We start from the raw sequence: 13,658 nt of genomic DNA on the forward strand, positions 1-13,658 counted from the left end.
TGCCGGGGCCGTTGAAGGATCATTTGTCCAGCTGCTCTGCGAAGACGAGAACATAGACCAGACGAAACGGGCCGGCATGCGGGAGACTGGCCGGTGTTGGTTGAAGGTACCTTGATGTTGGGCTTCGAGTTTCAATACGGCTACGAATACATGTACAATCTGTCAATGGCGTCAGGTGGAAGAAAAAAACACATTGTTCTGCCCATTGCGATTCCCTCTCCGGATCTGCGGGTCGAAACACTCCGCGAAAAAGACCGGGATGTTCGCGGATGCTTGGTTGTCTGCGTTCTCTCTCTCGTTGCTGTGTGTTGGAGAGCCCGAAGAAGGTTATGGATAGAGTGGTGAATCTGGGGGAGAGTGTGGGCGTGTGGAGACCGGAATGGAGATGCTGCCCGTCTTGCCTCGAGTTGGCCAGGTTATTCTGGTCGAGGCCGGGCGCGGTGTACCGCGCCTATTCGGAGATATTTTTGTAGTTGGCAATAGCTTCTTTCAGCTGGACCCAAAGCTCCAGGACATCGAACAATTGCTGGACCGTTGCGAGCGCCATCCCGGGATCTAGAGCTCACGCAGCCGAACACACGAACCAGTCGCATCCAGGGCACGCGGTCGGCTGGGTGGCGTCTGGGTTGGCTGGGGAGAGGGGCGATGTGGGTGACCAGAAGCTGGAGGGAGATCTGGAGAAAGAAGCCGCCAAACCAAAAAGAGATAGCAAGGGGTCAAGATGAGAGGATCGAAAGTCGTCTCAAGCCGGCCCGTCTTTCCATGTGGCCTGAGCCAACGCCTGATGGATGGCTGTCACTTGCTGGTGTCTTCAGCTAAAATTGCTGAGAGAGTCTGGCTTCTGAGTGTCTTACGAAGAAAACTTCGCGGCGTTACCCCTGCCACTCAGCCAATTTCGTCTGGGGAAAGTAATGTACTATCATAATATACTTGATTTGACGCATTATCGAGGAGGGTTTCGAAGTATCTAGCAATAATGAGCAACTAAGCATCTTGAGCAAGCCCTCAAGTTGTTACCGAAACAGTCGTTGCGAAGTTATCAGTAACTCGACGGAAGAACTCTTTTTCTTTCACGTGTACAAATCAATATCTCACCCGCAAATTCCTATCTGTTTGATATCGCGAATAACTCATCGAATGGCCATGTTCATCCCCAAAGTCCCGTCGATTCCTCTTCCTCATGCCCGCACGCTATGCCTAACTGGATGACGGGCCGCCTTCCTCCGCCCTAAATCTCTCCTCAAAGCGGCAGACCACGCCGGCGAGCACCTCTAGACCCTTTTCTACTGGGCCAACGCAGCCAGTCTCCGTGATCGCTGGCACATCCCGGTGTGGCCCCCTGCGTGTTCAACTTCCATCCTCTTCACGTTGGCTGGGACTTTGAAATTCAGCATTCGCTTCTGTCGATTTGGAAACCATGACTCCAAGCATGCCATTCGAGCAGACGCGTACGGGTCCCTCCTGGTCTCTCATGACACTTCGACAATTGCTCTGCTAGTTACCTCCGCGGTTTGTTGCCGCTCCATGCCGCCGGCAACGGCAGCCTGTCATTTCGATTCATCTCCTCGTCGGCCTCTTCGAAATCTGAATGGCCAACACTGAGTGGTGGAATCCCGCCCTGCAAGAAGGCCCGACCATGATTGAGACACCATGCACACGCGACCCGTCGACGCGGATCTCGTAGCCAGCTACCCTGGTCCTTCCTGCCTTAGTCAGATCATTGTCTCCCCTTCACTATTGGACTCGCTTGGCCTGTCGCTCACCTGAGATCCGAAAGCAAGTCAGCGTTCGCTTTCAGGAGGACTGGTTGTTGTAGCAGTAAGGCCACACGCAGCTTCTCTGCCCGGATTAGGCTCTGCCAGCGTGAAGCGGGCCGTGATCCAACGCCACACTGGACTCGTACCACGAGTTTGCGCGATCATATGTTCTCACCGAATCTCCAGTCTTCGGCTTCGGGATCCACGGCGAAGCACGCCTTACCGGCCGCCTCGATCGATCGAATTTACGGACCCGAGGCTCCTCTAGCTGTGCCGCTGGTGGACGGCGAGAACGGCTGGTTCGGCCGGATGCTCACGAACTGTCACAGTCACGATATCGTCAACTCCAGCCAGCTCGGTAGTTGAACCACTTCGCCTAGAAACCAAGACTCGAAACATCTCAACAGCTACTTGGCCGGACGCGCATAATGTGGCCAAGTATCAACACAGCATCAACAGATTGACGCACCCTTAACCGTTTCAGTACATTTCGGACTGGACAGCTTGACGATCTTACAGCTATTCCGTGTGATCTTTTCCATAGCAGATCCCGAATGCTGCGCCATCCTCAGGCTAGTACTCGGCTGGTTCCCATACATACACTCAACCATAACCATGCCATTTGACAGTCAGCGTAGATCTTGACAAGAAAGCTCAAGATGAAGCACTCGATATTTGGGTAGGATTCTCAGCACTGGCGAGATCTAATGCTCGGCGATCATGGAGGCAGGCTTCGGCCGTGTTCCGGCTTGGAAGCTTGAAGACCGGGCGGTGGCACGCAGTCAGCTAGGAGCAACTTCAAGTTAAAGGTTCACATTGCTCTTTGCTAGCAGGTAGCATTGCTCAAAAGCCCGTAAGCTCCGGCACACATGCATATTCCCACGCCAAGGCCCAAAGTCTGAGGATTCGAAGCTGCCGCTGCAAGATTCGCGCCGACAACCCGACTCACCTCGGCGTCTTTGGCTGTAATCCAGCGGCACAGCGTTTGGTCTCGATATCTGGGATCTCAGGATTCAAGACGGCAGGCAGCCAAGACATAGCATGTAGGGCAATCGCTAGGCATTCTAAATTTGTCATAGCTCAAGATAGAGACCAAAATCGGAATGGGCAAGAGGAATATCAAGATGTCCATCTTGCCAGATCGGATTCCTGGTGCAGAGAGAAAGCTGCCCGGGCACCCGACGCACAAATGTAGACAGCTACGCGGCAACATCTTCCGCCAACCTTCTTCTCATTAAGCACCGGCAGGTAGTCCAGGCCGCTTCGAACATGGCCAAACTTCCAATCTCGTGATTCGACCCTAAAAAGGCGGCGCTAACGGAACGCCTTTCCTGAAAGAAGACCGGGGTCCTACCCTCCATGCCCCCCAAAGTATGGATGGATCCGCGGTGCTGGAATTCGCGCCTTGTTGGCACCAACTGATCTACGACTCCTCTTGGCCCAAAACTCTTCAAGTCTTTCCCGATCTCCAGGACTAAGCGGTCCTCGGTGTGCTTCATCGTCTGATTTTGGACATCCGCGCAGACTTCGAGAGTGAAGCCAAGCAACCGGACTGGTGATCCCGGTTACAACAACCAGCCCTCGACGTGCACGAGTGCCTTCTCGAGAAGACTTGTTCGGAAACTGTCACTCCACGATCCTTCGTGCTGTCGCGATCTACCCTGACGCCCTGAGCAGCCTGCCCACCAATCACGAGCCCGTTAGCCCGGGTACCTTGCCGCACAGGAGGGATGAGAAGGTGGTGATCCAACGGAACAGCAGCACGCATATTGCCGTAAGCTGGATGGTTCCGCTTGCCGAGGTGGTGTACAGGCAGGGGCGAAGACTCTCGTGGTCGCCGAGGCATGCAGTTCGGGGTCCGCGTCTCTTGGCTATTCGGGATGGCGTCGCGTGTCTCCCGTCAGCTGCTCGTGCTTGTGAATCCTGGTTGCTCAAACATCGAGAATGTTTCTCATGGGACATTGCATCGTACTTTTTGGAATGGTTCAATGCATCAAAGGTCAGTCTGCCTGATTGAGACCATAATAATCAATAGCTACGCGTCTGGTACTTCCTTGACCTACGGTGTCGAGGTCGTGGCCAAATCCAAGTCACGACTGCATACTGCCCGGTAAAAACCAACCTGATCTCACGAGTCGTCTGATGAGAGGTCTCCATGTTAACCCAAACGCCGAAGTCATGTGTAGCTATAACTATTACAGTTCAATCACATCGCTGCCCTTTGGCCAATTCAGACGGCTCATCAGAATATCGACCGTCATATATTTCAATCTCTCGCCAATTCGCTTCGATGAACTCTTTCAAATCACCTCGGAATTTCAATGATCCATGCTTGGTTCATCTGTTTTGCAAGAACGGACACTTTGAGTCACCGTCATGGCTCCATCGGAACTTGCCCTCATCCGGTGTGCAATCGAACTCTCCTCAAGCCGAAGATTACAGCCAGGAACAAAAAGACCAGGCAAAGAATAGTTACGATCATCTTGCTGATGTTCTCAGGAGCAAATCGGGTCAGTCACACACCATCGAGATCCATATCGCCAGCATCAAATATGCACAACCATTTGCTTCATTCTGACTTTGTATTTCCTCACGACCATGTCATAGGTAAAACAAATTGCTCAAGACATATCTGGAGCTGTTATAATCCACAAGAACTTCCTCAAAACACCAAGTTGCCAATCCTCACTCGCCCCCGACCCCGAGTTCGATACGTCGATCCCAGCGAAGCCCATTTCTCAGCACGTCTCGGACATATGCCTTTCGATCACCACGTATATTCTAGTCGAGCTTCCTTGAAGCTTGACCAGCTGAATTCAGAAGAGATACCATTCTGTTGTGGGTAGAATTGTACATTCAGTCGACCAGAACATCATTCCTTGCCGGGGATGAAGTCCAGTGTCTTTGGCGAACCAGTAATACCTTCAGACGAACATGAAGTTGCTGGCATCCAGCTCCCGGGCCACAGTCTTACAAGCCCTTTGAGCGGGGACCTGGAACACCTGGCCCTCCTAACAAAGTCTGGAGAGAGTGTCTGCAACTATCAGCGAGATTTCGCAGTAACTTGATTGCTTATCAGTATCTCGTAGCATGGACCTCATGCTCGATTTTGAACCTGGTGTTGGCTACCAGGATTTGCAAAACCAACATCACTAGAAGCAAGTAGCTCCTATTGATTGGGGTTTCCTGTTTGCCAGATTGAGAATCATCTTTAGCTCTGCTCTTGTCGACCTATAAACTCGGAGTACTTTAAGATGGAATATGGGTGGCGCATGCCCTCGAACTGGATTTCTCGTAGTCTGCAAGAGTCTAAGCCTTGCTACATGCATGTATCACAGCTCAATCTTCAGACTGAGACATTTCCTCTGCTCTTTACGAACCTTTCACTCAAAGGGTTATGGATGTCTCATGTAGCTATCGTGTGAAATACTCCGCGGGATGTAGGGTACGCTCATCAATGTTGGGAGCTAGTGAGCGCGACGATCCTACTGGGAGAGTCTTCGAACCGGCGGTCGAACATTCATAGCACGAAAGAACTGAACCATGCGCATTATTTGAGTTGAAACTCGATGACGATTCAAATCGATGCCCTTTTCTGATTTGATTTTTGTTGTTGCGCGACAATACCCAGAAACGGTCATTTTCGCGATGCAAGGGGTTCCGCTCTCAGCTTTCAGCCATGTGCGACTCAACGACCTCTTGCTGTCAATCTTGTCTTACATCAGTACTGCGTTGAAATCAGACGCAGCAAGGAACAATCTAATTGAAGTGATGTTTAAAGATTGCCATCCGTTAAGGCAGGACCTTTCTCTGAGTGGTTGGAGAGACGTCGTACCTCGGCTTAACTATGTGGGTATGGGATCTTTCATGATTGTCAGCAATGACCTGATAATAGAGTGAAACCGACGGAGACGCCGAGCGGCTAGTGGAGAGAGCTACGCCGGAGTTGGATTGAATGCCGGGCCGATCCCGGGGGCCCGTGTTCCCTTAAGAGAAGAGCATAATTATTGTTTTCCTTATTACGGACCTCCACTTACAGGGCGGCCGAGGTTGACGAAAACGAGCTTCGGCCGTTTAAAATTGGGAAGAAACTTTCTTCAGTATCCATGGATCCATATTAATTGTCACCCTGCCATGCTGCAGACGATTCAAGGGACTGATATTAAGCTGAGCGTGGTCCCGTCCCTCCTGTTCCGTCCGAACTCATCACCAACTACACCCACACTCGTTTCAATACAGCCAAGATGGGCGTCCTTGCTACTAGGAGCCGCAGGTTTGAGTACCGCACAGCTGAAATCAACGGCGTCACATACAACTACATCTTTGCAGAGCCGAAATGTCGCGAGGTAGTCGGCACGATCTTCCTCATCCATGGATGGCCTGATATGTCGCTCGGATGGCGCAACCAGATTCCCTACCTGCTCTCCAAGGGTCTGCGAGTTATCGCCCCGGACATGATGGGATATGGAGGCACCGATGCCCCTGAAGACGTCAACTTCTAGTCAGTCTCAAGATGCCGACCTATTCGCAAGTCTCGGCAACGACTAACCAAGCCTAGCACATTCAAACGCGCCTCAGATGATATCGCCGCGCTCGCAAGCCACCTTGGCTTGTCGCGCATCATCCTCGGCGGACATGATTGGGGAGGTGCCGTCGTCTACCGCGCGGCTCTCTGGCACCCGGAGCTTGTTTCCGCTTTCTTCGTTATCAGCACCCCCTTCGCAGCTCCTCGCATCACCTACGTCGACCAAGCCACCGCGTTGCCGACTCTCCACTACCAGCTTCAATTCCGAACCGACGCCATCCAGAACTACATCGGACCCGGCAACGCGCAGAACGCCACGCGCGTGCGACAGATCCTGAACACCATCTATGGCCAGACCCTGCCGAACGGAGCGTCACCTTTCAACTCTAGCGGAAGCGGATTGGACCTCGAACGTCTCGACGGAGTAACGGAAGATACCCCGTTGTTGAGCACGGCGGAGTTGGACTACTACGTTGAAAACTACGTTAGCGACCCTTTCAACAGGACATTGAACTGGTACCGCACCGGGGAGCTCAACTGGAAGGACGAGCTGGCACTTGTGCCTGGCAACGCTTCATACACCGCCAAGTACTCGCAGCCTGCTCTTTACATTGGCGGATCACTGGACTCGGCACTGCCACCTGTCTTGTCGACTGGAATGGAAACCTACTTTGACAGCTTGTCACGGGGTGAGGTTAATGGCACCCACTGGGTGATGTGGGAGAAACCCGAAGACGTCAACAGCTATGTTGGTAACTGGCTGGCGAGCTCAGTGATGGGTAACTTGACCGCGGGTGTCGGTGCTGCTGCGCTGACATTAGGATGAGGCATCTTTTAACACCTCGGCGAGACTACCTGTAGGGTTCTTGGGCCAGGTGAGCATAATTGCCTAGATATTAATACACAATAAGCCAAGCACGAAGCAGCAGTATCGGTGCACCGTCATACAGCGGGCTCTGCGTTACGAAACACCTTCGAATTTGAAGATGTATGAGAAGCTGAACCATTGGGTCTGTCCTGGTCTGCATGTGCTGTAATTTAGGCTTGAGTCATGAGATCAATGGCTCGCCAGGGTGTGCCCTCCTCGATGACAAGCCAGTGGCTTGCATGAATTACATGGGTCCGCGCTAAATGTCTTTAGATGAAGACTTGTTAGTCCCCGCTCAGATAACAAGACCACCGTTCAACTGCCCTGGATGGAATCTTACCTGAGATAAGAACTTCGTTTAACTACATGTTACCTGACTTGAAGGCATGACTGCCAGATATTTTATTGACCTCTCGAGTTTGTCAAAGTGTCGCTGTAACTTGACAAAGGACTTAATCATCCATTGAAGTATAGTGCTTGCCTAAGGCAAATATGTATATGACGCTGGGTACTTGGAGAGGCTTTTCAAGTCAGGCAGCTGGTGATGCATTCGCCATGTCTTGGTCTCTGCTCCCAGCACTTGCTTGAGCGATGCAGATACGTGTTCTGGTCATTCATCCCCTCCTCGCAGCTCACAACTTCTCAGGCTGTCACTACCTCAGTAAACCAACACCGGCAGCCGAAGAACCATAATACACACACGTGCACGATAATGAAGTCACGGAATAAATGTGTGACTCAGATGCGGCTGAAATGCGTCTTACGCAACCCTTCTATTCGGCAGCCAGGCAGACTGCTGACAAACAGTGATCTAAACCCCGGCGAATTGTATTGTGTATCTTCACTTGAGACTCTATGCCAGCAGTGTAGTTGGTTGGTTTGCCCTATGGCCCCCAAGAATGCGGCTGCATCGGTGTAAGCAAACACCGCTTGCTGTTGCCACATTAGCTGAGTATCATGGATCACGGACTCATCAATCATCCCGATTTGAATATGAGTGGCCGGCTCGGACTTCACGTTGAGTGCTGATTTCGTCATTCACGTTTGAATATTGGAAAATTCCCGATCGTGATTGGCTTGTGAATGCGAAAATTCGTGTGACACGACAAGTAAGAAAGACACCCCGTCCCGATGTGGTTCAGCCGATGACGGATCATTCTCTCATGATTGGGTGGGAGCTGCAACAATTCAGTGTGCTAAGGCAGCCTGACCTTAGCCCAGCCGCAGCCTGCTTCATGTTACACCGTACCGACGGCCATGTGCCGGTCGAGAAAGACCAGGCTGACAAGATTTGAAATCGCCGAGCGTATGGGTCAGTGTACATGATCGTATAAGATGATGGACAGGCTCGCGTGCGCTCGATCACTCCTCTAGCAGCACGATTCCGTGTTGGCATCTACTTGCAAGAAAGTCTTCGTCCCGTGTCGAGCGATGAGCAAGTCTTTCCGCAGGATCGTGGTTTGTGTAGATGGGACGTGGTTTAACGAAGATGGAACGGAAGGTGAGAAACACTCGCAAGAGACAAGTGACAGTGATGTCAAATGTTGACCTGAGTTGTCAACCTGCTAGGCCGAGGTTACGGTAACAACAGCAACGTATTTCGTGTCTACGCCTCGATCAAGAGGGGCCAATTTAAAGATGACCAGGGGAACAAAGTTGAACAGGTAAGTTTTCGAGTCTTAAATTCATTCTCTGGCTAAATGCTTCCAGGTCGCAGAATACTTTCCCGGCATTGGTACCGACAAGCTTCCCCTCAACAAATACAATGATGGCATCACCGGAAGTGGTTGTTACGAGCAAGTACAAGAGGTTTTCTCGGTAGGTAACAGTGCCTTGAACATGGTTTGGGCGGTATCATAACGAAGTCAGTATTGCTGCGAGCAAATAACCTCAAAAGACGACGAAGTCTGGTTCTTCGGCTTCAGCCGTGGCGCTTGTACGTAACTCTTGCAAACCAGAACATGTACCAAGGATCCAGGCTAAGTCAATGCCCAGATGTGTGCAGAGTGGTTTCTGTGCTCCTCAACAGATACACGCTCAAAGAGCCCCTCGATACTAAAGACAGGTCGAAATGGAAGACCATCACCAGCATGATGGGGAAACGCAAGAAAGCGGTCATCAACGGGCGCGAGTATCGACTTGGCAATGGACATGAATTCCGATTCGCGTAAGCAGTCAGCAGTCATTGAGTACATGTCTCGCCACATCTTAACCTCTCTCACAGTCTAGAAAACACGCGACACCCTCCCAAGATCAAATTCATGGGATTGTTCGACACGGTGAAGGCGGTCATGCCGGTTTTGAACAAGGACATTGCCGACATCTCCGACCTCGGGTTCATTGAACAAATTCGACATGCTCTCGCGCTCAACGAAGAACGAATGACTTTCCCTCTACTTCACATTGAGCCCACTGAAAATGGCGCAAAACAACACCATTGCCTTGAGGCGTGGTTTGTAGGAGCTCATAATGACATGGGCGGTGGCGCGGTGCATGACGGGCTCTCGCTCTATCCCTTACAGTGGATGTTGATCGAGAGCAGAGACCAGGGGTTAGTCCTGGAGCACAATCCCCCCGATCATCTCAAGGGTATCATCGAGAACCCACTGGAGCTAGTCTTTCCGGAGCCGCCTAAACTCTCCGACCTTGACGCAAAGGTTCTCGAGGCCGAGGTGCCCGATGAGATTCTGAAGCCGCAACCGTGGACTTTCAGATACTCCAACGGTGCTGACATTACCATGTACGATCTACGTCAGTCACATCAGCATGGTAACCTGCAGGAGGTACCGCGCAGAAAGCTCAAGAAGAGAAACCTTGACCAGGTGGCTATCGCAACACATGTCATAGAAATCAATCCAGGGTTTCACGGCCTGGCGTTTGGGGGTCGGCGTGTCTTCGATGCAAAGCTTCGGGGCAGTCTCAGGGGATACAGTACTGATTGTGAGTAAAAGGTCGAATACGAGGCGCCTTTGAGAGATGCCCAGTTAACCAATCTTCAAATAGCGCGAAACGGGATCGTCATCCACCCTTCTGTCTACTTCCTTGTAGACTGCTACCCGACACTAGGGATCCCAAAGGCACTTGGTAACCTCATGGGAAATTTGGAATCCTTCAGGGATAGATACAACTATCTCTCTGACAGACTGGAAGCTAAACTGGAATCCTTCGATCCTTGGCGGCGCGACTTCATGTTATCCACAAGTTGTCGCATTCTCATATGTGGTAATACGGGTGTTGGAAAGTCTACTCTTCTGAATCGTGTATTTGGGATTGAGATGGTAGGCCATGTTGATTTCGACCTCGAACTTCATGCTGACATGGCTGCTAGACGCAAGAGAATTCGGACCAACGGGGCAAACACGACATTGACGAGGGATTTGAGTCTGATCAACATCCAGGGATCATCATCCATGACTCCGAGGGCTTCCAGACTGGAAATAGCAAAGAAGTGTCGGCCTTCAAGAAGTTCCTCAAGGCGCGGTCTGGCAACAAGCTAGTCAGAGAAAACCTGCATGCTATTTGGTAAAACACTACCCTCAATCTACTGGATATGTCCATTCCCAGTGGGGTTATTAACCAAACCTTTTACAGGCTCTGTATTGACACTGACACCGACCGCCCCGTGCAGTCGGCTCTGGCAAACGTCTTGGAAGAGGTCATAGAGATTGCGCCTCTAACACCTGTCGTGATTGTGGGGACCAAGAAAGACAAATATCTCCGGCTGAACGAAGATGAGCAAAGCGAGGCCGAGTTATTGGCTCAGAGGGAGGCCACGTTCAGGAAAAGGTTCGAGGTCGAACCTGACACAACACGGTTCTGGCCTGAACTAAGGGCCAAGTTTACTTTCGTCTCGCGAGGTAGGCCATCCTCAAGTCTCAGTACGTCCTGGCTGGTATTGACTTACATTTTCAGATGATTCGGAATCTATCAAGGCCTTGATCCACATGACCAGAAGCTCATTCCTCGACCCTGAGGTGTCTGAGGCTATGTGTGCCGCACAAGTCCCAGATGTTGATGCCAAAGTCGACCAGGCCGTCGAAAAGACCTTGCGGTTTCTGAGAGCGACCTCTGCCGCGGCCGGTGCCGGCTTCGGGACCGGTCTCGTATCGACAGCTACCACCCCAACGATTGCCAGAATTCTCTGCACTGAAATAGCGCATGGGTGCTTCGGTATTCCCAAGGCAAACATCGAGAATATCAACATGATGCTAGCTCGGATCGTCTGGAAGAATCTGGCCCCGTTCATGGCGCAGGCCTTGAGCCAGACGCTGATCATCTGGGGCGGCGCGCTCTGTCTGACCTGTACGACCGTCGTGGGCGGGATTCCTCTCGCACTGGGAGCGCCGCTTCTCGAGGCGCCCACGGCCGTGAGGATGGTCCTCAAATGTGCTTGCGATTTGATCCTGATACTGGACCAAGCGTTCCGCGAAGGCGGCAAGTCTATCAGTCGGGAGAGGATTGAAAGGGTGGCTTTGACATACATGAAGAGCAAAATCAGGATCCAGAAAGACGGTGTTGAAGTTGAGCTTTCGCGGAAGAAGGTTGTCCACGCGAGGATCGACGAGATGGTACCTTGGATATCGAAGCATGCCTACGAAGCCCATTCGCGGAAGAGTCTCCCGAAATATCGCGAAGGCATCAAGGACATCCTGAACAAGTACACATTCGGGTACGGCAAGGCTGCTGATGCTGAGGTCGAAGTTGAATTGGATGATGACGTCACGGTGGGAGTAAATAGCATCGAGGCGCTGTCTTTGGATCTTTCGGAGGACGAGGAAGATATGAAGGAGTTCAATGGCGAAGTCAAGTACATGGATGACAAGCTATAAGATATCAATGGGGCTGCACTCAAGCCCAGGTTAGAAACGTTACTCCGGCTGAGCATAATTGATACCTCCTCTCTACCTTTCTCTCCAAGATATACCCACACGGGCCATCAGTCAAAAATACCCAACCCGTATCCATCGGCCCCCTTCTTAGCTCTGTGGCCATTGACCCCAGAATCATCTCCTTCAGACTTCCGCTTGTTGCCAGATCTTTCGCCCAAGACCTGTACCACGGTCCCAATGTTGTTCAGACGCTCTACAGAAAACTGCTTCTCACTTGCGTATGAAGTAGTCGTGAGGTCTCTCCTCGACCCGGTGATCTGATTTCTTGCGGTCTGCGCGTGGCTCTCCACAAAGACGTGTTTACTGCTCCTGCAACCCTCAACCTTGCCCACCTGCTCACAACAACTCCATTTGAAGCCGTCTGGATTCGATTCCTTCCAATTCGGATCGTTCTCAAACACGGATGGATCAGTATCTAGGAAGGAATCCTCCCATTCCTCGCTTTCGTAGTCAAGCTCGAAGTTACCTATCCGCCCGAAACTCGTCAAGATCCGAAATTCAAGGACAGTCTTGGGGAAATATGACTTACCAGGATGATATTTGCAGGCATCGGGACGGTTGTCATTCACGTCGAAGGTGCCTTTGCATCGGCCGCAGACCGCAAGCGACGCGTCACCAGCAGCAGCACCCAGCAGCCGCTGCGAAATATCAAATGCCTTCCGCCGGATCGTGGCATCTTCGCACAGCGACAACAAAATCGTGCGTGCCGTGCCATCGGGCACGCTTTTGATGATATCCAGTTCCCGGTCACTCATTGTGTCTGATCTGGCACTGTGGCTGATGCTGGGCAGTTTCGGCCGTAATCCAATATCGCGTCTCCTAGACCACTAGACAAGGAATCGATGATTTGCGTCAAAATGCTTGGTACGGTCCGGGCGGCGGACAGATTGAGATTCCGCCCCTGAATCGAGAAACGCGTCGGAAAAGAAATCTCAACGACGCGTCGGGTCCCGCTGCGCGACGGGAATAGCAATCTGGAGGCTTTAGAACGTTGCTTTTTCCGATAATCAGGGTTTGTCACGCCCCAGCTTCGCTGACATAATAAAGCTCTCATCGTCATGAGTAGATGAAGCCAAGATCGCTGCCAGTGGCTTGGTGATTACATACATGTGGTTGATGACAAAAATCGATACCAACTCGGCTTCTTGGTTTGCCAGGACTAGTCCATCGAATATCATCGACCTTACCATGACTTACAGACGGCAAACGTGGAATGGGATGTAACTCGCACCGCCGTTGTTGTCGTTGCTTGGCTCATCGTCGAGTCTTGGTCATACCTCGCGATCTCAGAAATGGTGTGGTCTTGAATGAGTCACCGCATAACACTGGGTTTGCGTGTTCAGCTCGCCAGGGTGTTCATGGTTGAGCAGAAGCTCACAGTGACATACGAGCCTATCCTGCCGGACATGACTGTGAGAGCTACAGGGTTCATACCCTCATCGCGAAAACTGCTGGTGGGAACATTTATCGGAAGATCATGAATGCCTTAATAGAAAGAATCGGTCGAGACCTTCAGGATGAGACTCATACATCGAGATCGTGAGGCCGCCGGTCTCATTGCCATCGCAGCATATGCCCTAAGATAGCGATCTCAAAATTCAAGTCTAGGCAGCAGGACG

General features: G+C 51.6%; 1 protein-coding gene across 1 annotated transcript; it reads left to right on the forward strand.

The window, feature by feature from the left end:
- Window positions 1–6,001: 6,001 nt before the first annotated feature.
- On the forward strand, window positions 6,002–11,979 carry CkaCkLH20_12587 (uncharacterized protein; the record flags this gene model as incomplete). The annotated part of the gene is made up of 11 exons (XM_038895300.1): window positions 6,002–6,258; window positions 6,316–7,034; window positions 8,720–8,814; window positions 8,861–8,968; window positions 9,020–9,086; window positions 9,146–9,317; window positions 9,375–10,090; window positions 10,154–10,428; window positions 10,479–10,672; window positions 10,742–11,007; window positions 11,063–11,979. The coding sequence occupies 11 exons, from the start codon at window positions 6,002–6,004 to the stop codon at window positions 11,977–11,979; spliced, it is 3,786 nt and encodes a 1,261-aa protein (XP_038739439.1).
- Window positions 11,980–13,658: the final 1,679 nt, after the last annotated feature.

This window comes from Colletotrichum karsti (assembly GCF_011947395.1).
Source record: "Colletotrichum karsti strain CkLH20 chromosome Unknown Scaffold61, whole genome shotgun sequence".
In the NCBI taxonomy this organism is placed as follows: Eukaryota; Fungi; Ascomycota; class Sordariomycetes; order Glomerellales; family Glomerellaceae; genus Colletotrichum; species Colletotrichum karsti.